The sequence below is a fragment of the Aedes albopictus genome, chromosome 1 (genome assembly GCF_035046485.1).
Source record: "Aedes albopictus strain Foshan chromosome 1, AalbF5, whole genome shotgun sequence".
NCBI classification, from domain to species: Eukaryota; Metazoa; Arthropoda; class Insecta; order Diptera; family Culicidae; genus Aedes; species Aedes albopictus.
Window position 1 is genome coordinate 161414606 of NC_085136.1, and position 27073 is coordinate 161441678.

General features: G+C 39.6%; 1 protein-coding gene across 1 annotated transcript in view; it reads right to left on the bottom strand.

Moving 5' to 3' along the window:
- Window positions 1-358: 358 nt before the first annotated feature.
- Window positions 359-27073, bottom strand: part of LOC109431490 (zinc transporter ZIP1) — a 98861-nt gene continuing 72146 nt past the window's right edge. The window contains exon 2 of the mRNA XM_029861985.2: window positions 359-939. Within this exon, the coding sequence (XP_029717845.1) occupies window positions 860-939 (80 nt within the window). The 3' untranslated portion in view covers window positions 359-859. The remainder of the gene's footprint in view (window positions 940-27073) is intronic.

Here is a 27073-nt window from a genome sequence, read left to right on the forward strand (position 1 = left end):
TGCGAATGTCGGAGGAAAGAATAGCGGAAAAATATTCAGCAGGGAACCAGGATGAGGTCAGCAACTTCGGGGGCGGCCGCGAACGCGCTGGCTGCACGGTTGACGAAGATCTGCGATCTCCACTCTTTCGGGGAAACTGGAGGAACATCGCCCAAGACCGAAGAAGATGGTGCTCTACTATACGCTCGACGTTGGAGTAAAGTAACTTTGTTTCCAACAATGTATCAAGGTAGGTATATGAGACACGTTCTTTAGAGTCGCATTTTCCACAGCTCGCGCACACTTTTCCCTGATAAGTGGAGCTAATTTAGTCAATCTCGGGACGTCATTTTTCGGATGAATGAACAAAATCTTGAGATACACATTAAAACTAAAATTATTATTACACTCTGACATTAAAATAATAAGCAAATGCTATTACGGTACACAGATACAATTCAAGTCTTGTTAATTGTAAAGATCGGCTAAAATCTTTCTGTTTTTCAACATATGTATCATTGAATCACATCCTCAAGCATCCAGCGGTTTGTACTAAAACCGATGTTCATTATAAAACTTGCTATCTATCTATGGTTTCTTAAATATCCTATCGAATCGTATAAGAAGCTTCTATTCTCTTGTGTAAGATTAAAACTTGTTTTCACACTATCACAGCTGCAAAGAGTTTCGGACGCCGGCTCACCTCAATCAAATACTGTTCATATTGTTTTTTTTTTTCATTTGTTCGCCAACAATTGTTGTTACAATCCTCCGTCACTTCGATCTCCTGCCGCCTACATTCACGTGTTCGCTTGATAACAGCGAACGGGGGTGACGATAAGCTTCTCCTCGGACTCAAGGCCGCTGGACGACGGACCCGCTAGTGGTGATCATGGTCATGATCGTGGTCGTGGTCATGGTCGTCTCCCGTCACACCGTGGCTGTGGCTGTGCCCACCAGCTGAAAAAGGAATAGAAAAGGGAATAAAATGTTTTAGAATGATTGTGAAGAATTCAAAATTGATTTCCAGGATTCTTCTAAAAGATGGCTGTGTAAGTGTAGACTAGACTAGACTAGACTAGACTAGATTGTGAAGAATTCAAAATTGACTACAAATTAAATTAGTTTAACGATGCAGGTGCAGATGGGTTAAACACAGATGGTCATAAATATACATGAATTGGAACTGTTCAAATTAAAAATGACACGACTCTACTGCACGAGAAACGCACTCTCGTTTGGCTGCTTAAGCATGGGTCATAATAAGAATAGGCTTAAATATACAAATAAAACTAACCCATCACACATTTCGGCTGTACAAGCGTTGAACAAACAGCTCCTAAGTAAACTTCAGCTGAAGAAACTGTTGTTCAGCTACTTCTGTTTCTCTGTTTGGTTCAGTAATGTGACATGCAAAAACATAAGAAGCATTTAAAATTCAGCAAATTACCCGAGATAATTTGTCAAAATTATAATCATGCATTTAAATTAACAGACAGAGGTCACGCCTTCATGTTGATGTCCATCCGCTTACAAACAAATTAGACAATTCAAAGCAATAAAATGCCAAACCGAGGAAATCTGTCTCGAATCTGCTCTCTCACGCACGCAGTTTTGGATAGAAGAGAAAACATAGCAAAAAATATACAAAAGGAAATTGCCACCATAGATGCTACGACATGCGTCGCGTCGCTGTAAATATTTATTCAATGTTGTGACAACGTGACTCCCCGTTGTGATTATTCGGTCGTAAAACATTTTCACTCCTGTGCCACATGGGGCTTCTGTGGCGCCCATTCATTAATTTATATTCATCTATTTGGTGTAACATCTGAGAGACTACATTGTCTTTTTTAACTAAATTTGCAGTTGCACGCTTCCTTCCAACCTTGGGTATATCCGATATATCCCACAGTTCCCAGATCATTTTCGATCTGGTCAGCCCACATAAACCTGCCCCACACACTCAGGTTTCATTACCGAACTCGGTAAAATTTTACTGGGTTTTTGAACAGCAGAGAAAACTCAGTAATTTTCTGTTGGTACCGAAAACTCAGTAATGGGAAAAAAATCTGATCTGTCAAAATATAAATGTTCGCGCCAAAACTGTTACTGTCTTTTTCGGTAAAACGTTTGTTTACTTCTGAATTACTTCATCCAGCCAACGTACATTTTCCACCTTCGAAAAAGAACAAAAATGGTCATACCTTTTTTATTTTTCGCTGGATTTTAATGAAATTTCCACAACTTCCCGAAAAACTCTTTTTGTTTATGATGCCGGGGACATGGGTGCCTGGTCCACATGGTTCCGGAGTTATTCCGGATTGTCTTGGGGTACCAAAATTGGCCACATACTTTGCGCAACGCATATCTCCAGATCCCGATGAGGTAGAAGTGTAGTGTCTTCGGCGAATTTGTTCTGCAGGTTAAGAACTAACTAGCAAGGGCGACTTTGGTTCGCGACTCGGCCGCTAGGCAGCGCCAGTGTCAAAAATGTTCAAACCCTCATATCACAGAAACCTGATAAGATAGAATAATGCTGTCTTCGGCAAAGTTCTTCAGCAAGCTCAGAACTGTCTGATAGTTGATTCTTTCATTCGTGATTTGTCCGCTAGGTGGCGCCTTGTGTCTGAAAAATTCAAACACGTATATCTTGATACCCTAATGAGGTACAAGCATGCCTAGAATGTGCTAGAAATTTATTTGTCATATTCTGCTTTTTCCTTATTGCCCAGGAAGGTTCAAGTTTTTTTTTTCATAATTGAAATAGATACCTTCTTGAAGAAATGGAGTTTCTTCGATTACGCCGAAACAGAAAAATCTCAAACACTCGTGGAAAGTTCTGGAACGGTTTTTGTAATCGAACTTCCACCCGGTTCTTTCTTTACTATTTCTTCTCCTTATTCTCCTTTCCCTAAATCATACAATGCCCTCCCCACCATTGCACGTTACGTGAAATATTTCAGTGAAATTTAGCTAACCGAGACGGGAGGACATACAGACAACTCCGCGATTTATTTCATACATTCCATCCATTAGGGAGATTTTTGAAACTTCTGGAATAACATCTTCCAGAAGTTTCCTCAGAAGCCATTGTATCAATAAATATGCGAAACATTTCGCTCAGCATTGAGTCGAAGCGCCAGAAGGTATACTATCATGTATCCACCTTTTGATTGTAAATGACTATTGTAGGGGTCTTGTCCATTGAATGGAAGAATATTCTAGAAACTAGCAGACCCAACGTGGCTAGCCACGTTCCTAACAAAAGTAGTTTTTATACAATGAAGAAAATCCTAGAATCTCCTAGAAGGAAATTTCTAGAAGCTTTCTTGTGCATATATGAAATATTTCACTCAGCATGGTGCACTTTGGAAAGCGCCAGAAGGTATACTATAACATATCCAATATTGGCTTGTATTACTGTTGTAGGGTTCTATTTCATAGAATGAAAGAAACTTCTATATCTTTCTACGGGGTTGATGCAGCAATGCAAAGATGCACCAATGCAAAAATGCAGCGATGCATCACGAAATGATGAAACAATGCAACGATGCAGCAATACGATACACCAATGCAAAAATACAACAATGCACCAATGTACGACGGAACAATGGAAAGATAATACTTGTATTATCTATAATTTTTATTCACAGAATCTTCTAGAAGGAAACTTTTTAAAAGATTCCACGAAAGCCATTACATCAATGCTTATGTGAAATATTTCACAGTATTGGGCATCTCATCGAAAAGCGCCAGAAGGTATACTTCCAAGCATCCACCTTTTGACTGTAAATTACTGTTGTAGGGTTCTGATCCATAGAATGGAAAGAAAATTCTAGAAACTGCTGAATTGATTTAACAAAACAATGCTTTGAAAATCCTACGATGCATTGATGTACGACCAATGCAACGATGCATCAATGTAGATGTACCTATGCAATGATGCACCAATGCTATGATGCGCACTAATGCAGCGATGCACCAATGCAACGATGTACTAATTCAAATATGCACCAATGCAACGATGCACGAATACAGTGATGCACCAATGTAATGATGCATCAATGCAATGTTGCACCAATCCAACGATGTACATATGCAACGATGCACCTATGCAACGATGCAGCTATGCAACGACGCACCAATGCAATGAGGCACCAATGCAAGGATGCACCAAGTCAACATAGGTACAATGCTATAGTGCAATGATTATTGTAGCTTTCATTCTGTGAAACATTTCAAAGCGTGACGGAAGGACAGACAACTGTGGGATTCTATATATATATATATATATATATATATATATATATATATATATATATATATATATATATATATATATATATATATATATATATATATATATATATATATATATATATATATATATATATATATCATATATATAAAAGCCCAGAGTTGTCTGTCCTTCCGTCACGCTTTGAAATGTTTCATCGAAATGTTTCACCATAGTTGTATCACTTCAGAAATAATAAGAAGAACTTTTTGGAATGATCTGGATCATCAATATTCTGGAAATTTCAAGAACTTTCTGGAAGTTACTCAAAGCTCCAGAAGAAAAGAAGAAGAAGGTTCTGTAATTTTCTGGAGTATTGAATTTCTTAAATATTCGAGACCTTCTAGAAGTTTCTGGGCGCTCCAGAAAGCAGATGCAATATTATGAAACATCTTCTTCTTGGCATAACGTCCCAATTGGAATAAAGCATGCTTCTCAGTTAATTTTATGGAAAATTACTGAAAGTTTCAGAAAAAAAGAAGAACTTTCTGGAAGTCTCTGGAAGTTCTCCTGGAATAATTTTGCTAAATACCCGCGAGTTTACTGCTCGGCTGTATGCGATCCAAACAATAATTCACGGTGACTGAAATTAAATGAAAAATTCGCAGTTCCTGAGAAGCTTCTAGAAGTTTCTTACCATTTCAGGGATTAGAATCCTGTAAAAGTTAAAGGTGTGTACTTGGAAGTAAACTTTTTGGCGTTTTTCATTTCTGAATACATGACAGTATACCTTTTGGCGCTCTTCTGATGAGTCCATTTCTGACTCGGAAACTATTTATACAACATAATGAAAATTCTCGGCTTGGAATACAAAAAAAAACTTTACCAAGAAGAAAAATAAGTTTCTGGAACATCCTAGAATATTCTTTGAAGGAATCAATCTGCTTTTTTTGCATTATTGGAAGAAATTTTCCGGAACTAAAAAAGGAAAAGAATATATTCTTGGACATATTTCGAAGGAAGGACAGGCGTATTTCAAAACTTTCCATAATAAATTAAATATTCGTAAACTTTTTGTTTCGAATATATATAAAATCCCAGCCTTGACTGTCTGTCTGTCCGTAACGCTTCGAAATATTTCATTAATATGTATCAAAATATCAATAGCAAACTTCTACATTTTTCTGAAAGTTCTGAGTATTGAACTCCCTCAATTTTCGAGAACCCTCGAGTTTACTGTTTCTGCTTTAGCGGCCCTAACATTTATTTACGGTGGCTGACATGTATTAAAATCTTCGAAGCTTCTAGAAATTTCTCTCCATTCCAGGCATTAGAACCCTATAACAGGCATTCACAAGTCAAAGGTGTGTACTTGGAAGTATACTTTCTGGCGTTTTTTATTTCTAGAATATATTTTAGGCGCTTCTGAACAAGATGACTAATACTGTATGAAATGTTTCACATATTCATACAATAGATTTTAAGAAAGCTTCTAAAAATTTTTCTTCCAGAAGTTTCTAGGACCTCCTTGAAAAGAAAGACAGTTGTCAAAAGGATCGACGTGGCTAGCCACGTTGGGTCTGCTAGTATATATATATATACAGGGTGTTTGGTTCCGGGTTTTGGATATTTTCAGGGCTGATAGGTCTTGATGAGAGATGAAAAAGTTCCCATGGAACATAGGGTCGGAAATCACTGCTATGTGAGTTAATCACATTTTAAGTTTTTAATTTTTGATTATCTTTGAAGTCCTATATCTACTAAACTATCAATCGTACAAACTTTCTCAGCGCACGAATTGAAAGCTAATTACTTCTACTTTCTTAGTCTCTTGGACGTAAACTTTGTAAAAATAGTTTAAAAGGCCTTAAATTGAAAAATAATGCAAAATTGGTCGAAAAAATCGACTCTTTTTCGGACATTTTTGATGATTTAAATATGAAAATAAAGCTTTTGTTAAAAAAGTTCTTCTACAAAACATGCACGAACTTGTTCCCTAAAAATGTTTCTTTGACACCAAAACTCTATCTTTTGTAGTTAAGCCAAAAAATGTTTTTGAAAATAACGTTCCAAATTGCATTAACTTCATGCCAAAACAATGGTCATCACCCTATCCGTCGTGCGTTCGTGTGCTGTTGCTCCATGGCATGAGGACGACTACTGCTGCTGGCTTGGCTGCTGGTGATGTCATTGTATACAGAAAACGAGCTCGCTCTTTGTCGCGTCACATCTCCGCCTGTGGAATCATTCGAGGCGGAGTTTGGATTTGCGCATACTAAGTGTGACGTGCAGTTAACTTGTTTTTCGACGGAGCGAAAGGAAAGCGCCGACGAAAGTGTATTTACAAGAGCAACCATTTAAATCCTTCGCACTCGTAGCTCTGCTGCGGTGCTGTTCAGATGGGGGGTGGGAGTCTGTGCGTGCGGTCATTTAGAGCATGCACTTATTTGATGCATTTCATTTTTTTTGTATGATGTGCAAGGATGATTCTTCTAATTTCTTGCATAACACTCCCTCTGGGACAGAGCCTGTTTCTCAGCTCAGTTGTAAAACATACAGCAATAAATTCCTTTGGAACCAATCATGGCCATCCTTGGGAAATGATACCTTTGGGGAATCTAATCAACAAGTTGGCCATTTTAGGAGAAGTTGGGGATTCTTAAGGGACATTGGGGATATTTAGGCGATATTGGGGAATCCAATCAACAAGTTGACCATTTTAGGAGATATTGGGGATTCTTAAGGGACATTGGGGATATTTAGGCGATATTGGGGAGAATAAAGGGAACTTAGGAATCATGGCCGTCCTTGGGAAATGATACCTTTGGGGAATCTAATCAACAAATTGGCCATTTTAGGAGAAGTTGGGGATTCTTAAGGGACATTGAGGATTTTTAGGCGATATTGGGGATTTTTGAGGAACATTGGGGATTTTAGGAGATATTGGGGAGGGTAAAGGGAACTTAGGAATCATGGCCGTCCTTGGGAAATGATACCTTTTGGGAATCTAATCAACAAATTGGCCATTTTAGGAGAAGTTGGGGATTCTTAAGAGACATTGGGGATATTTAGGCGATATTGGGGAATCCAATCAACAAGTTGGCCATTTTAGGAGAAGTTGGGGATTCTTAAGAGACATTGGGGATATTTAGGCGATATTGGGGAATCCAATCAACAAGTTGACCATTTTAGGAGATATTGGGGATTCTTAAGGGACATTGGGGATATTTAGGCGATATTGGGGAGAATAAAGGGAACTTAGGAATCATGGCCGTCCTTGGGAAATGATACCTTTGGGGAATCTAATCAACAAATTGGCCATTTTAGGAGAAGTTGGGGATTCTTAAGGGACATTGGGGATATTTAGGCGATATTGGGGAATCCAATCAACAAGTTGACCATTTTAGGAGATATTGGGGATTCTTAAGGGACATTGGGGATATTTAGGCGATATTGGGGAGGGTAGAGGGAACTTAGGAATCATGGCGGTCCTCGGGAAATGATACCTTTGGGGAATCTAATCGACATGTCGGACATTTTAGGAGAAGTTGGGGATTCTTAAGGGACATTGGGGATTTTTAGGAGATATCGGAGATTTTTAAGGAACATTGGGGATTTTTAGGAGACTTTGGGAAGGGAAAAAGGGAACTTAAGAATCATGGGAGTCCTTGGGATATGATACCTTTGGGGAATCTAATCAACAAGTTGGACATTTTAGGAGAAGTTGGGGATTCTTAAGGGACATTGGGGATTTTAAGGCGATATTGGGTAGGGTAAAGGGAACTTAGGAATCATGGCGGTCCTCGGGAAATGATACCTTTGGGGAATCTAATCAACAAGTTGGCCATTTTAGGAGAAGTTCGGGATTCTTAAGAAGCATTGGGGATTTTTAGGAGATATTGGGGCATTTTAAGGAATATTGAGGATTTTTAAGGAACATTGGGGATTTTTAGGAGATATTGGGGCGGGTAAAGAGAACTTTGGAATCATGGGGGTCCTTGAGAAATGATACCTTTGGGGAATCTAATCAACAAATTGGCCATTTTAGGAGAAGTTGGGGATTCTTAAGGGACATTGGGGATTTTTAGGCGATATTGGGGATTTTTAAGAGCATTGGGGATTTTAGGAGATATTGGGGAGGGTAAAGGGAACTTAGGAATCATGGCCGTCCTTGGGAAATGATACCTTTGGAGAATCTAATCAACAAATTGGCCATTTTAGGAGAAGTTGGGGATTCTTAAGGGACATTGGGGATATTTAGGCGATATTGGGGAATCCAATCACCAAGTTGACCATTTTAGGAGATATTGGGGATTCTTAAGGGACATTGGGGATATTTAGGCGATATTGGGGAGGGTAGAGGGAACTTAGGAATCATGGCCGTCCTTGGGAAATGATACCTTTGGGGAATCTAATCAACAAATTGGCCATTTTAGGAGAAGTTGGGGATTCTTAAGGGACATTGGGGATTTTAAGGCGATATTGGGTAGGGTAAAGGGAACTTAGGAATCATGGCGGTCCTCGGGAAATGATACCTTTGGGGAATCTAATCGACAAGTTGGACATTTTAGGAGAAGTTGTGGATTCTTAAGGGACATTGGGGATTTTTAGGCGATATTGGGGATTTTTAAGGAACATTGGGGATTTTAAGGAGATATTGGGGCGGATAAAGGGAACTTAGGAATCATGGGGGTTGGACATTTTAGGAGAAGTTGGGGATTCTTAAGGGACATTGGGAATTTTTAGGCGATATTGGGGATTTTTAAGGAACATTGGGAATTTTAAGGAGATATTGGGGCGGATTAAGGGAACTTAGGAATCATGGGGGTTGGACATTTTAGGAGAAGTTGGGGATTCTTAAGGGCATTGGGAATTTTTAGGCGATATTGGGGAATCTAATCAACAAGTTGACCATTTTAGGAGATATTTGGGATATTTAGGCGATATTGGGGAGGGTAGAGGGAACTTAGGAATCATGGCCGTCCTTGGGAAATGATACCTTTGGGGAATCTAATCAACAAATTGTCCATTTTAGGAGAAGTTGGGGATTCTTAAGGGACATTGGGGATTTTTAGGCGATATTGGGGATTTTTAAGGAACATTGGGGATTTTAAGAAGATATTGGGGAGGGTAAAGGGAACTTAGGAATCATGGCCGTCCTTGGGAAATGATACCTTTGGGGAATCTAATCAACAAATTGGACATTTTAGGAGAAGTTGGGGATTCTTAAGGGACATTGGGGATTTTTAGGCGATATTGGGGATTTTTAAGGAACATTGGGGATTTTAAGGAGATATTGGGGCGGATAAAGGGAACTTAGGAATCATGGGAGTTGGACATTTTAGGAGAAGTTGGGGATTCTTAAGGAACATTGGGAATTTTTAGGCGATATTGGGGAATCTAATCAACAAGTTGACCATTTTAGGAGATATTGGGGATTTTTAAGGGACATTGGGGATATTTAGGCGATATTGGGGAAGGTAGAGGGAACTTAGGAATCATGGCCGTCCTTGGGAAATCATACCTTTGGGGAATCTAATCAACAAATTGTCCATTTTAGGAGAAGTTGGGGATTCTTAAGGGACATTGGGGATTTTTAGGCGATATTGGGGATTTTTAAGGAACATTGGGGATTTTAAGGAGATATTGGGGAGGGTAAAGGGAACTTAGGAATCATGGGGGTTGGACATTTTAGGAGAAGTTGGGGATTCTTAAGGGACATTGGGAATTTTTAGGCGATATTGCGGAATCTAATCAACAAGTTGACCATTTTAGGAGATATTGGGGACTTGTAAGGGACATTGGGGATATTTAGACGATATTGGGGAGGGTAAAGGGAACTTAGGAATCATGGCCGTCCTTGGGAAATGATACCTTTGGGGAATCTAATCGACAAGTCGGACATTTTAGGAGAAGTTGGGGATTCTTATGGAACATTGGGGATTTTAAGGAGATATTGGGGTGGGTAAAGAGAACTTAGGAATCATGGGGGTCCTTGGGATATGATACTTTTGGGGAATCTAATCAACAAGTCGGACATTTTTGGAGAAGTTGGGGATTCTTAAGGAACATATTGGATTTTTAGGAGATATTGGGGATTTGTAAGGAACATTGGGGATTCTCAAGGGACATTGGGATTTTTTAGGAGATATTGGGAAGGGAAAAGGGAACTTAAGAATCATGGGGGTCCTTGGGAAGTGATACCTTTGGGGAATCTAATCAACAAGTTGGCCATTTTAGGAGAAGTTGGGGATTCTTAAGGGACATTGGGGATTTTAAGGCAATATTGGGGGTTTTTAAGGAACATTTGGGATTTTAAGGAGATATTGGGATTTTAAGAAACATTGGGGAATTTTAGGAGATATTGGGGCTTTTTAAGGAACATTGGGGATTTTTAAGGAACATTGGGGAATTTCAGGAGATATTGGGGCGGGTAAAGAGAACTTAAGAATCATGGCCGTTCTTGGGAAATGATACCTTTGGGGAATCTTATCGACAAGTCGGACATTTTAGGAGAAGCTCGGGATTCTTAAGGACAAGGTATTTGGAGTACATTGCTCAAAATTTCAAGAGCACCGTTTTTTACAACCGTTGAACGGATTTGGATGAAAATGCATCACGCTAATTGTTCAGTGGTTGTCAACAGCGTGATGCATTTTAATCCAAATCCGTTCAACGGTTCTAAAAAACGGTGCTCTAGAAATTTCGAGCAATGTACTCCAAATACCTTGTCCTTAAGAACATTGGGGATTTTTAGGAGATATTGGGGATTTTTAAGGAACATTGGAGATTTTTGAGAAACATTGGGGAATTTTAGGAGATATTGGGGATTTTTAAGGAACATTGGAGATTCTAAAAGAACATTGGGGAATTTTAGGAGATATTGGGAAGGGGAAAAGGGAACTTAGGAATCATGGGGTTCCTTGGGATTTGATACCTTTGGGGAATCTAATCAACAAGTTGGCCATTTTAGGAGAAGTTGGGGATTCTTAAGGGACATTGGGGATTTTAAGGAGATATTGGGGATTTTTAAGGAACATTGGGGATTTTAAGGAGATATTGGGGAGGGTAAAGGGAACTTAGGAATCATGGCCGTCCTTGGGAAATGATACCTTTGGGGAATCTTATCGACAAGTCGGACATTTTAGGAGAAGTTGGGGATTCTTAAGGAACATTGGGGATTTTTAGGAGATATTGGGAAGGGGAAAAGGGAACTTAGGAATCATGGGGTTCCTTGGGATTTGATACCTTTGGGGAATCTAATCAACAAATTGGCCATTTTAGGAGAAGTTGGGGATTCTTAAGGGACATTGGGAATTTTTAGGCGATATTGGGGAAGCTAATCAACAAGTTGGACATTTCAGAAGAAGTTCGGGATTATTAAGGAACATTGGGGATTTTAAGGAGATATTGGGGATTTTTAAGGAACATTGGGGATTCTCAAGGTACATTGGGGATTTTTAGGAGATATTGGGGTTTTTTAAGGAACATTGGGGATTTTTAGGAGATATTGGGGCGGGTAAAGGGAACTTAGGAATCATGAGGGTCCTTGAGAAATGATACCTTTGGGGAATCTAATCAACATGTTGGCCATTTAAGGAGATATTGGGGATTTTAGGCGATATTGGGGAGGGTAAAGGGAACTTAAGAATCATGGGGGTCCTTGGGAAATAATACCTTTGGGGAATCTAATCAACAAGTTGGACATTTTAGGAGAAGTTGGGGATTCTTAAGAAACATTGAGAATTTTTAGGAGATATTGGGGATTTTTAAGGATCATTAAGAATTTTTAGGAGATATTGGGGAAGACAAAGAGAACTTAGGAATCACGGGGGTTCTTGGGAGATTATACCTATGGGAAATCTAATCAACAAGTTGGACATTTCAGAAGAAGTTCGGGATTATTAAGGAACATTGGGGATTTTAAGGAGATATTGGGGATTTTTAAGGAACATTGGGGATTCTCAAGGTACATTGGGGATTTTTAGGAGATATTGGGGTTTTTTAAGGAACATTGGGGATTTTTAGGAGATATTGGGGCGGGTAAAGGGAACTTAGGAATCATGAGGGTCCTTGAGAAATGATACCTTTGGGGAATCTAATCAACATGTTGGCCATTTAAGGAGATATTGGGGATTTTAGGCGATATTGGGGAGGGTAAAGGGAACTTAAGAATCATGGGGGTCCTTGGGAAATAATACCTTTGGGGAATCTAATCAACAAGTTGGACATTTTAGGAGAAGTTGGGGATTCTTAAGAAACATTGAGAATTTTTAGGAGATATTGGGGATTTTTAAGGATCATTAAGAATTTTTAGGAGATATTGGGGAAGACAAAGAGAACTTAGGAATCACGGGGGTTCTTGGGAGATTATACCTATGGGAAATCTAATCAACAAGTTGGACATTTTTAGAAGATATTGGGGATTTTTGTTCCTTGATTTTTAAGGAACATTGTGGATTTTGAGGAGATATTGGGTAGGGTAAAAGGACATGTTAGGAGAAGTTGGGGATTCTTAAGGATTATTGGGAATTTTTAGGAGATATTGAGAATTTTTAAGGAACATTGGGGATTTTTAGGAGATATTGGTGATTTTTGTTCCTTGATTTTTAAGGTACATTGGGGATTTTGAGGAGATATTGGGTAGGGTAAAGGGACATTTTAGGAGTAGTTGGGGATTCTTAAGGAACATTAGGGATTTTAGGAGATATTGGGGAGGGTCATGGGTACTTAGGAATCATGGGAGTCCTTGGGAAATGTTACCTTTGGGGAATCTAATCGACAAGTTGGACATTTTAAAAGAAGTTGGGGATTCTTAAGGAATATTGGGGATTTTAAAGAAACATTGGGGATTTTTAGAAGACATTGAGGATTTTTAAAAATCGTTGGGAATTTTTAGGAGATATTGCGGAGGGTAAAGGGAACTTAAGAATCATGGGATTCCTTGGAAAATTATCTCAAACGTTCCTTTAAAAATCCCTAATTTCTCCTTAAGAATCCCTAACTTCTTCTAAAATGTCCAACTTGTTGTTTAGATTCCCCAAGGGTATCATTTCCCAAGGACGCCCATTATTCCTAAGTTCCCTATATCCTCCCCAATATTTCCTAAAAATCCCGAACGTTCCATAAAAAAATCCCAATATCTCCTAAAAATTCTCAATGATCCTTGAGAATCCTCAACTTCTCCTAAAACGTCCAACTTATTCGATAGATTTCCCAAAGGCATTTTTTCCTAAGAAGACCTCCATGATTCCTATATTTTCTTTACCCTCTCCAATATCTCCTAAAAATTACCAATGTTTCCTAAAAAATCCCCTACTTCTGCTAAAATGTTCAACTTGTTGCTTAGGTTCCCCAAAGGAATCCTTTCCCATGCAGACCCCCATAATTCCTAAGTTCCCCTTACCCTCCTCAATATTTCCTTAAATCCCAATCTTTCCTTGAAAAATCTCCAATACCTTCTCAAAAGCCCCAAAATTCCTTAAAAAATCCCCTATATCTTCTAAAAAGCCCCAACATTCCTTATAAAAACCCCAATATCTCCTCAAATTTCCAATGTTCTTGAAGAATCCCCAACTTCTCCTAAGAGGTCCAACTAAATTTAACGAATCCCAAAGGTATCATTTCCCAAGGACCCCTAAGTTCCGATTACCCTCCATAATATCTCCTACAATTCCCAACGCTCCTTGAAAAGTTCCCAATATCTTCTAAAATTCCCCAACGTCATAAAAAATCTCCAATATCTCCTGCAAATCCCCAAAGTTTCCTAAAAATCTCCAATTTCTCCTAAAAATCCCCAATGTTCCCTTAAAATCCCCAATATCTTCTAGAAATCCCCAATGTTCCTTAAAAATCCTCAATGTTCCTTAAAAATCCACAATATCTCCTAAAAATCCCCAATGTTCCTTAAGAATCCCCAACTTCTCCTAAAATGTCCAACTTGTTGATTAGATTCCCCAAAGGTATCATTTCCCAAGGACCCATATGATTCCTAAGTTCCCTCAACCCTCCCCAATATCTCCTAAAAATCCCCAATGTTCCTTAAAAATCCCCAATATCTCCTAAAAATTCCCAATGTTCCTTAAGATTCCCCAACTTCTCCTAAAATGTCCAACTTGTTGATTAGATTCCCCAAAGGTATCAATTGCCGTGGACCGCCATGATTCCTAAGTTCCCTTTACCCTACCCAATATCTCCTAAAATTCCCCAATGTTCCTTAAAAATCCCCAATGTTTCTTAAAAAGCCCCAATTTCTCCTAAAAATCCCAAATGGTTCTTAAGAATCCCCAACTTCTCCTAAAATGGCCAACTTGTTGATTAGATTCCCCAAAGGTATCAATTGCCGTGGACTGCCATGATTCCTAAGTTCCCTTTACCCTACCCAATATCGCCTTAAAATCCCCAATGCCCCTTAAGAATCCCCAACTTCTCCTAAAATGTCGAACTTGTTGATTAGATTCCCCAAAGGTATCATATCCCAAGGACCCCCATGATTCTTAAGTTCCCTTTTCCCCTTCCCAATATCTTCTAATAACCCCCAATTTTCCTTAAAAATCCACAATGTTCCTTAAAAATCCCCAATATCTCCTTAAAATCCCCAATGTTCCTCAAGAATCCCCAACTTCTCCTAAAATGATCGACTTGTCGATTAGATTCCCCAAAGGTATCATATCCCGAGGACCGCCATGATTCCTAAGTTCTTTTACCCTTCCCAATACCTTCTAAAAATCCCCAGTGTTCCTTAAAAATCCCCAATATATCCTAAAATGGTCAACTTGTTGATTAGATTCCCCAATATCGCCGAAAAATCCCCAATGTCTATTAAGAATCCCTAACTTCTCCTAAAATGGCCAACTTGTTGATAAGATTCCCCAAAGGTATCATTTCCTGAGGACCGCCATGATTCCTAAGTTCCCTTTTCCCCTTCCCAATATTTCCTAAAATTCCCCAATGTTCCTTTAAAATCCCCAATGTTCCTTAAAAATCCCCAATAACTCCTAAAAATCCACAATGTTCCTTAAAAATCCCCAATATCTCCTAAAAATCCCCAATGTCTCTAAAGAATCCCCAACTTCTCCTAAAATGGCCAACTTGTTGATTAGATTCCCCAAAGGTTCCCCCATGATTCCTAAGTTCCCCATACCCTCCCCAATATCTCCTAAAAATCCCCAATGTGCCTTAAAAATCCCCAATAGTCCTTAAAAATCCTCAATATCTCCTAAAAATCCCCAATGTTCCTTAATAATCCATAACTTCTTCTAAACTGTCCAACTTGTTGATTAGATTCCCCAAAGGTATCATTTCTCAAGGACCCCCATGATTCCAAAGTTCTCTTTACCCGCCCCAATATCTCCTAAAAATCCCCAATGTTCCTTAAAAATCCTCAATATTCCTTAAAATGCCCCAATATCTCCTAAAAATCCCCAATGCTTCTTAAGAATCCCGAACTTCTCCTAAAATGGCCAACTTGTTGATTAGATTCCCCAAAGGTATCATTTCCCGAGGACCCCCATGATTCCTAAGTTCCCTTTACCCTACCCAATATCGCCTTAAAATCCCCAATGTCCCTTAAGAATCCCCAACTTCTCCTAAAATGTCCAACTTGTTGATTAGATTCCCCAAAGGTATCATATCCCAAGGACCCCCATGATTCTTAAGTTCCCTTTTTCCATTTCCAATGTCTCCTAAAAATCCCCAATGTTCCTTAAAAATCCCCAATATCTCCTAAAAATCCCCAATGTCCCTTAAGAATCCCCAACTTCTCCTAAAATGTCCGACTTGTCGATTAGATTCCCCAAAGGTATCAAATCCCAAGGACCCCCATGATTCCTAAGTTCCCTTTACCCGCCCCAATATCTCCTAAAAATCCCCAATGTTCCTTAAAAATCACCAATATCTCCTTAAAATCCCCAATGTCCCTTAAGAATCCCCAACTTCTCCTAAAATGGACAATTTGTTGATTAGATTCCCTAAAAGTATCATTTCCCAAGGACGGCCATGATTCCTAAGTTCCCTCTACCCTCTCCAATATCGCCTAAATATCCCCAATGTCCCTTAAAAATCCCCAATATCTCCTAAAATGGTCAACTTGTTGATTAGATTCCCCAATATCGCCTAAAAATTCCCAATGTCCCTTAAGAATCCCCAACTTCTCCTAAAATGTCCAACCCCCATGATTCATTTATAAGTTCCCTTTATCCGCCCCAATATCTCCTTAAAATCCCCAATGTTCCTTAAAAATCCCCAATATCACCTAAAAATCCCCAATGTCCCTTAAGAATCCCCAACTTCTCCTAAAATGGCCAATTTGTTGATTAGATTCCCAAAAGGTATCATTTCCCAAGGACGGCCATGATTCCTAAGTTCCCTTTACCCTCCCCAATATCTCCTAAAATCCCCAATGTTCCTTAAAAATCCCCAATATCGCCTAAAAATCCTCAATGTCCCTTAAGAATCCCCAACTTCTCCTAAAATGGCCAATTTGTTGATTAGATTCCCCAAAGGTATCATTTCCCAAGGACGGCCATGATTCCTAAGTTCCCTTTATTCTCCCCAATATCGCCTAAATATCCCCAATGTCCCTTAAGAATCCCCAATATCTCCTAAAATGGTCAACTTGTTGATTGGATTCCCCAATATCGCCTAAATATCCCCAATGTCCCTTAAGAATCCCCAACTTCTCCTAAAATGGCCAACTTGTTGATTAGATTCCCCAAAGGTATCATTTCCCAAGGATGGCCATGATTGGTTCCAAAGGAATTTATTGCTGTATGTTTTACAACTGAGCTGAGAAACAGGCTCTGTCCCAGAGGGAGTGTTATGCAAGAAATTAGAAGAATCATCCTTGCACATCATACAAAAAAAATGAAATGCATCAAATAAGTGCATGCTCTAAATGACCGCACGCACAGACTCCCACCCCCCATCTGAACAGCACCGCAGCAGAGCTACGAGTGCGAAGGATTTAAATGGTTGCTCTTGTAAATACACTTTCGTCGGCGCTTTCCTTTCGCTCCGTCGAAAAACAAGTTAACTGCACGTCACACTTAGTATGCGCAAATCCAAACTCCGCCTCGAATGATTCCACAGGCGGAGATGTGACGCGACAAAGAGCGAGCTCGTTTTCTGTAGGGGAAAGTGGGGTAATATGCCATTTTTCAAACTTTCATCGTTTTCAATGATAAAAAGCTTCATTTACTAGGTTTTCAAAGTGTTAACAGCAACTTGACAATATTTGCACGATACTTCAGCAAAAATATTCACTAAACTAATGCATTTTCATCGATTTATAGGGATTTCAAAAACTGGTTCGTAAAACGGAAGTGGTGCAAAAAGGCCACCTGCCATGGGGTAAGATGCCACTTCACGAAAACGTTAAAAAATTACGTCCATCATTTTTCGAGCATTTCTGACTCCCTTTGCTCCTCTGGTTCGCTATTTTCGTATGCTCAATACATGGAGTGTCACCCCTCTCCCCGCTAAACGATGGTCGTCATACTTGAATGACCCCTTACATGAAAAGCGTAGACATTAACAACCATGCGCCTCCATATGTGTCTCAATCTGATTGGAAACACTTGGCTGGTAATAAAATCATCGGAAAACCTTAATTGCAAGCACGAAAAACCGGAAGTTGATAGTTTTCATTGGGAAATCGAAAGATTTTCCATGGCTATGGCAGTTTAGCTTCTAGAAGAATGTTTTATGTAAACATATCTTGACACCATTCACCTATAGTAATGGTCAAATCACATCTAGGAATGATTTTATGAGTTGGGCCATTTTACCCCATCTTGGCATTTTGGGGTTTGTTCCCCTATACAATGACATCACCAGCAGCCAAGCCAGCAGCAGTAGTCGTCCTCATGCCATGGAGCAACAGCACACGAACGCACGACGGACAAATCAAAATTGCAAGAAAACGATAAGAGTTAGAAGTTTGGCGTCTAAGAACAAATTGTAGAGTGGAACAGGGGCCACAACTTTCCCAAAGAAAGAATTTTAATTTATTACGCATGTTTTAAAGATAATGGACATAAACAAATAAAAACACACTATTTTTAGCTATTTTGCCCTAGAAAACTTAGTTATTTAGCTAAACCAATCGGTTCAAAGATGCCATTTGATAGAAAATTCAATAATCTTTCGAATAAGGGTAAAAAACTGCGATAAGTTAAACCATTTTAAAGTTATAGCCAGTTAAGGTAATAAGAGTCAAAAACATGGGGAGTCCAATAACTACGTAACGGTTGAGATTTGACCATATGCGTAGAACAATTTTTTACACCATTTATGGTCCTCTATCACCCTTTAAAAAGTTTGCACTCATGAACCTAACACCCTGTATATATATATATATATATATATATATATATATATATACAGGGTGTTAGGTTCCTGAGTGCAAACTTTTTAAAGGGTGATAGAGGACCATAAATGGTGAAAAAAGTTGTTCTACGCATATGGTCAAATCTCAACCGTTACGTAGTTATTGAACTTCCCATGTTTTTGACTCTTATTGCCTTAACTGGCTATAACTTGAAAATGGTCAAACTTATCGAAGTTTTCTTACTCTAATTCGAAAGATTATTGAATTTTCTATCGAATGGCATCTTTGAACCGATTGGTTTAGTTAAATAACTAAGTTTTCTAGAGCAAATAGCTTAAAAGTTGTGTGTTTTAATTAGTTTTTGTCAATTATCTTTGAAAAATGCGTAATAATTTAAAATTCTTTCTTTGGAAAAGTTGTGGTCCTTGTTCCACTCTAGAATTCGTTCTTTGACATCAAACTTCTATCTCTTATCGTTTTCTTGCAATTTCGATTTTAACATCGCATTTCAGATTATAAATTAGCAACTGTCATGGAAAGCACTTTTTTGCGCATTGTGCCGTACATTTAAGTTAAAATTGCAAGAAAATGATAAGAGCTAGAAGTTTGGTGTCAAAGAACGAATTGTAGATTGTAATAGGGGCCACAACTTTTCCAAAAAAAGAATTTTAATTTATTACGCATGTTTCAAAGATAATTGACAAAAACCAATAAAAATACACTATTTTTAGCTATTTTGCGCTAGAAAACTTAGCTATTTAACTAAACCAATCGATTCAAAGATGCCATTTGATAGAAAATTCAATAATCTTTCTAATAAGGGTAACAAAACTTCGATAAATTTAACCATTTTCAAGTTATTGCCAGTTAAGGCAATAAGAGTCAAAAACATGGGAAATTCAATAACTACGTAACGGTTGAGATTTGACCATATGCGTAGAACAATTTTTTTTACCATTTATGGTCCTCTATCACCCTTTAAAAAGTTTGCACTCAGGAACCTAACACCCTGTATATATATATATATATATATATATATATATATATATATATATATATATATATATATATATATATATATATATATATATATATATATATATATATATCTATATATATATATATATATATATATATATATATATATATATATATATATATATATATATATATATATATATATATATATATATATATATATATATATATATATATATATATATATATATGATTAGCAGACCCAACGTGGCTAACCACGTTCCTAAAAGAAGCAATTTTCTTTATCCAATGAAGAAAATCCCAGATTCTCCTGGAAAGAAAATTTCTAGAAGCTTCCTTGAATGCTTATGTATTAATGCATATGTGAAATATTTCACTTAGCATGGCGCATCTCTTTGGAAAGCGCCTGAAGGTATGCTATTATGTATCCAACCTTGAATAATACATGGCTGTTGTAGGGTTCTTGCTCATGTAATAATGGAACTTCTAGATCTTTCTACTGGATTGATGCAGCAATGCAAAAATGCAGCGATGCATCAATGAAACGATACAGCAATAAAGCGATACTACAATGCATCGATGCAACAATACAATACACCAATGCAAGAATGCAGCGATGCACCTATGCAACGATGGACCAATTCAGCGAAGCACCAATGCAATGATGCACTAACGCAACGACGCACCAATTCAACGACGCACAAATGCAACGATGCACTAATGCAACGATGTACCACTGCAACTATGCGTCTATGCAACGTGCACCAATGCAATGATGCACCAATCTCATGATGCTCTAATGCAACGATACACCAATGCAGCGATGCACTAAAACAACGATGCACTAATGTAACGATGTACCAATGCAACGATGCACCTATGCAACGTGCACCAATGCAATGATGCGTTAACGCAACGATGCACAAATTCAACAACGCACCAATGCAACGATGCACCAATGCAACGATGGACCAATTCAGCGATGCAACGATGCAACAATGCAACGATGCACCTATACAACGTGCACCAATGCAATGATGCACCAATGCAACGATGTATCAATCCAATGATGCACTAATGCAACGATACACCAATTCAGCGATGCAGCAACGCAACAATGCAATGACGCAACTATGCAATGACGCAACAATGCAACGATGCATCAAATCAATGATGCACCATTTCAACACAGGTTCAATGCTACAGTGCAATGGTTATTGAAGCTTTCATTCTGTGAAACATTTCAATGAAACATTTCAGAGCGTGACGGAAGGACAGACAACTCTGGGCTTTTATATATATGATGATGATTTGAAATTTTGACATTACAACAGGGAAACTAATCATGTCGATGCCACACTAATTAAAGTATTTTAAAAGTTCAAAATATAACACAGAAAAGAAACAGCGTTTCACAAAATTCACCGTCTTACTTACACTTGTTGTGACGGGCTTTGTTATTTTTAAATCCAAATGCAACAAATTAGTATGGGTCACTATGAAACGAGCTCACCAATTCATGCGCGTGCATTCATTCATTACTTCATCGCTGGCCGAAAAATAAACATTTATGTTGTCGACTACTGTCTTCGAAGCACACGCGAGGAATTATTTTCCGAAACCATGCTGAAAAAATTTACGTTTTCTAAAGTTATATACAAACCCAAAGTTTTTCAGATTAAACAATTCAAAACATCGGTCGCATGTGCACAAACCACTTCTAGTGGCACGACATATTTAAGTTCAAAGTTAAATGTTCTGCTCCAACGGACGCAAGTGTAGCCATAATTAAACAAAAATGAGTATCAAATTGCAAATGCATACATGTTTGGATTTGCAAAAAAAAGCATCCGAAACGAGTTGTACACAACAAAGATCTCAGGAGAAAAAAATAATACATGTCGGACGCACATTTCATTTTTGTTGATCTGAAATGTTTATCCGCCGAATTTTACCCTCCAAACGAAAATTAGAGCCGAGCGGATTTCTCGTATCATGCTTTTCAGAGCTTGAAAGCTTTAGAAAGGGGGGTGGGGACATGATATCATTCGAACCAATTTGCATGTGGCCGAAAATTAACGCGAATGCACAAAACAACGTCGATAAAATACAGGTATCGTGCGGGCACGGTAAAGCGGATTGACACATAATAGTCAATCCAGAGGTAAAACTAAGTTCCAATTACTTTAATACCATTTCAGATTTGCAAAATGCCTTAGAATAGGACCCTTGTGTGTACAGCGAACATTGAAACTCCAATGAGTGAACCGGTTTTAGCGTGACTGCTACTGGCGCAAACTTTAGGATTGCCGATTTTGTATGCCTCGAGTGTTAGTACCTCTACCACAACGCATGGCCGACTGCGATCCACACAAATTATGACAATCAGTAAGAAGAGATTGCTAATTTTTGTCACATCGGCCGATAGAATGCCCATGCCCATTGCCCACCTATATGTAGATAGAGAGGATGAAATATTGACGCGTATCATAACGGATGCGAGATCTGAGATGGATGGAGAAGACTTTGAATTTGACGTCATTCATCATCGTTTCTGTTTTGGCCCTAGAGGTGTTGCTGTCCGGATGGATGATCAATCCTTGAAACGTGACTGAACGTGAGCTCGCGTGTTTCAAGTTGATATGCAGGTCATATAGATGTGTTTTGAGTTGAAATGTACTGACAACTAAGTAGGAGCTTGTATTATTGATAAATTGTCATCGCATCGACAAGGCTGATACAGCCGAAGCGGTAAACGGTAGCAACTCGGCATGATTATGCTGGCGATGTCTAAGCAAGATTTCCAATACGGTCAAGAGAAAGATATTTGAGCGAGGCTGCTACTGTCCAAGACGGAAACAATGAACCAGACCCACGTGAAGCAGACAATTTGTAAAAGATGAGGAAAACCAGTTCAACTGCGAATTTGGATCCTCTGCCTTTAGATGAAGACCCACCCCTTGTTACGACCGTGATAAATTGAACAATACATATCTATCACAGACTGACACTGACTCCACGAATGTGGTACACCTAATTATTTGCCAATGGTTCCGGAAGGACTGGGTCAAAGAAAAGGTGAGAAACTGATTAACAATCGGAAAGAATTGACGTCCTTAACTCGGTTGGAAAGTTTAAGTTCGAAGCGTTGTAGAACCAAAAGTGTTATACGAAAACGAGAAGCCATCGTGCCGTGATTATAGCTAGCAACGTCAGGGACACGTGGTGCCCCGACATGGCCTAGGGAGACTGTTGGAAACTGACCGGCGAGCTCAGCACTGGTGACCAACAAGCTACGCCATCGTTGTGCCACACGCCATGAGTACCGGTAAACGCCAGCCATTGAGGATGGCGATAGTGAGGTCTGACGTGTCCCGTCCACGAGCATGCTTAGACGTCGGTTGATCAGTCGTTGTTGACGCCAGTAAAATACAGTCCTTCGAACGCCTTTGAACAAGCTTGACATCAAAGGCACTACAACAGCGCACGTGGACAGGAGCCTCGGCTTTCGGAGGCCATTCATGATGTCCGGAACAAACGCATCGCTGACATCGCGTCTGGCCATCACCTTCTAATCGGCGAGATCCGGCTACGCACTGCTTGGATCCAGTGGTAGAAGGAAAGATTCGGACGATGATTAAACGCGCGCAGACAAGAAGATCCAGCTGTGAAGAGAGCGTTCGTTGACGGCTTTGGAGCTCGAGGTGGCCGGAAGGTGGCAGCGAAGAAGTGTAGTGTACGTGTACGACGAAATCAGCGAGAATAATCTGGATGAGCCGCGCACTCGGTGAAAAGAGTGGATCACTGATGCAATCTGGCGGAAGATTGAGGAGCGCAGAGAAGCAAAAACCGCGATAGTGCAGGCAAAATCCAGAGCAGCCATATACGAGTCCCGTCAACGGTATACGGCTTCAGAAAAGGAAGTCAAACGCTGCTGCAGACGGGACAAGCGAGCGTGGGTGGATTCCCTGACTGACGAATGGGAGAATGCCGCCACAACCGGCAATATCTGCCTCCTATACGATATCTGATGACACCTGAGCTGTGCAAGGTTGAATCCGAGGATGCCAGTGAAAAATTTGCTGATCAGATACCCAAGAGGTGGTTATATTACCTCGGGTTATGTCAGGATCGATCCACTAAAAACTCGTACTCTCTCTTCCTTACCGTCGCGGTACGCCTGTTAGTGATGACTTCGAGAAAGGGGAGACCGTACATTGAGTACTCTCTATTGGTTAGCGTTCCACAAGCTACCGCCTTAAGTACTCAAGTTCTTTGATGGGGAGGAGGTGCGACTCAGCTGCTGTTGGTCAACCCGCCATTCTCTTTGTAGTTCAAGTACGATTCGGGAGGCCGTGGACACTATTGCTCTTTCACACTCGACCTTCATTGCTCTATGAAGCGTGGGCATTCAAAGAGCACATTCTCCACGGTCTTGCCGTAGTCTGCGCATTCCGGATATGCGAGAGAGCCTGTGTATCCGAATCTGTGCAAATATCATCTAAAGTACCCATGGCCTGACAGAAATCGTGTCAACTCTGAAGCACCATTACTGCAGGAGATCGAAACAGCCATCTGTTCGAAACATGAAGTCTAACAGGGCTCCCGCAGTCGATCACATATCAGCAGAGATGCCCAAAGCTGACCCCAAGCTATCCGCGCAAATCCGTAACAACTGGGACACCACGACTTTTCTGGGCAACTGGAGGCAGGGAGTATTAGTGAAAGTTCCTCAAAAGGGGGATCTGGCTATGTACGACAACTGGCGTGGCATCCCATAACTGCATAACAGAGCTTTGTCCGATCCCATCCGGGTAGTCACAGGTGTGAGACAAGGATGTATACTAACACCGCTACTGTTCCTCATCGTAATCAACGAGATCATGGTGGGGGCGATTGACCATGCACAGAATCGTGGGCTACTTTGGTAGCCCATCACTATGGAGCACCTGAACGACTTCGATTTGACCGGTGATGTTGCCCTACTGGCCCAACGGCGCTCTGACATGCAGAGTAAGCTCAACGACCTGGAACGCAGGTATTATTAATTCCTCCAACTTTACAGTAACAGGGCATGCAGTGGAGAAAGTCGAACACTTATGCCGTTTTCGTTTATTCAGAGAGCGAACCTAGTTGCGCCCTAGATCCGCCCTATAAACTGCTGTCAAAAGGTTCGGTTATTCAATCGAGTCAGATCTGAACTGACAGTTCGATTAATTTTCATAATGTTTACATGTTGACTCGTTTGGGGTCGGATCCGGATCCGTTTTCGATCGGTTATTGCGATTCGGGTTAGCTCTGACTCAAACCGAAAACGACATTACAATATCGTGACCTATCATGACAGCCAGATAGCGTCAGACGGCGGTTCCAAGACTGACATAGAAGCATGGATAAAGAAGGCTAGTGCTGGTTTTGCAACTTAACGAAATACATATATGGAGATCCAAACAGATTATTCAACGCACCAAAATTCGAACTAACAATCCCAACGTGAAACCTGTGCTGATGTACGCCAGCAAACCGTAGTTTAGTCAGCAGAGACTACACAGAAGCTACAAGATTTCATGAACTGATGTCTGCGGCCATAACACGGGCCTGATGGCCTCACAACTGGATATCGAATTTGGAGCATCATCGACAAAACCATCAGAAACCGATATCAAAAGAAATTCGAAGGGCGAAGACAAAATGTACAATCAAGCGCTGGATTGAAATCCGACAGGACTTCCCAGTAGAGGTAGACCCAGGGGCTCGTGGAGAAGAAGCTTCACAGGTCTTGCAACGTTGTAAGAACCCGCTGATATCCACCGATCCACCGGTTCGTCCACCGGGCTTAGTAAAAAAAAATGTGTACCTGATACAGTACAGCTGGTAGAGCCTTAGCCAATTAACCATCAATATTGGAGACACATTGACTCCAGGGGTTTTGCAACTAGGTATATACAACTATTCGGCCTGATGAATTGATGAAGGTCACGTTTTGCCATGCCAAACGCATTGGTTCAAAAAAAATCTCAACTAGGGTAAGTGTACCAATTATGGCTATAAGACCAATTATTCACCATAGTTGATTTTCACCCTTTAACGATGTAAATCAACAAGAAAAAAATTGTGAACAACAGATCACGTTCATAAAAATAGTCGCAACCATTTAAACTTCACATTTTCCTCAAATCATGGTAGAAATAAATCATTTTCCTTAAAATTTCGACTTCCTTGCACCCTTTTTCGCCATAGTGTACCAATTATGGCTAACCTCATAAGGAATGAATGCAAATAGTGCGAAAAGGAACCGAAGTTAAAAAATGTAACCATATCTGGTACAGGGTTCCTATCATTGGCACACGCTGTAATAAATATTAAAAATAGTTCTGGCTCCGTTTCTATATTTTTCCTGTATAGTATGGAAACTAAACTGTCTTTTAACTTGTTGATGACATTCGTTGGGGTTCTCGATATTTTTGTATAAATAGCTTTTCTTAGGTAAAGCCATAATTGGTACACGCACCCTACTTGGTGTTCACCGTGTATAAGCAAGCAACGAGTAGCATTTTGAGATCATTTTTTTTTTGGTCTCCAAAATTGTGCTCGAGAACATTTCAGTAAAATGAAAAGCGGCCATTATGGCGTCCATCTGAAGGAGAACGTGCCTCTGTATGGTGTCCATCTTTGTACTTCAGCAACCGTGTCCTTAAGATCTATACTATTTTCTCACAAGGGACGCAATAGCAGATATTAAATAGCTATGTGGCACCGTGAGGTAAAATCCCATAGGGTATTCAAATGAAATGCAAAGATTGAAAAATACCTTATGTTCTGTATAGATATGTTTCATTGTTTCGTTGTAGACCTTCGCAAACATTCACATCTTGAGGCTGAGCCCATTTAGTCTACGACTGCTACAACAAAAACGACAAACAACACGCTTCAAAAAGTTTGCTATTTAACAATTATCTATACAGTGCATTGTAGTTCTAGTTCTAGAGGTGATAACATATAATAAGGATAAATTTTGGAAGATCTAAATCGGAACCTGAGAGTCTGACACAGAAACACAAACATTCCTCAAAGGGCCTCATATAATGACTCACATTTTTTGGCAATCGTGATTGCAGTTAAATAAAAAAAATATGACTAAACTCACTGCTCCGTATCAAGCTTCACACTGACTGGTATATGCCGAACCATAAATATGATGAGCGTGCCATCACGTGGGCACGAGAAGAAACGAAAAGACAGTCATAATCTTCTACCTTCTTCATGGAGCGGCATTGTTTGGGCTTTTTATTAGCCAAACACGATCACAATATAAATGTGATATTAATCTTGCGTCAAGTCAAGACCCTCCACCACGTTCCGGGTAACCGCACATTTCTCTATCTCTTCAAGGGTAAGCCCAAATTACCAAAGAAAACGCAAGAAGGCGTTTGCCTAAAGCTGACATCCGTGAAAGGTACGGCTGTTTTTTTTTTTTGTTTTCTGCCTTTTTGCGGTTATATATTTCAATGTGATGTGCCGTTAGG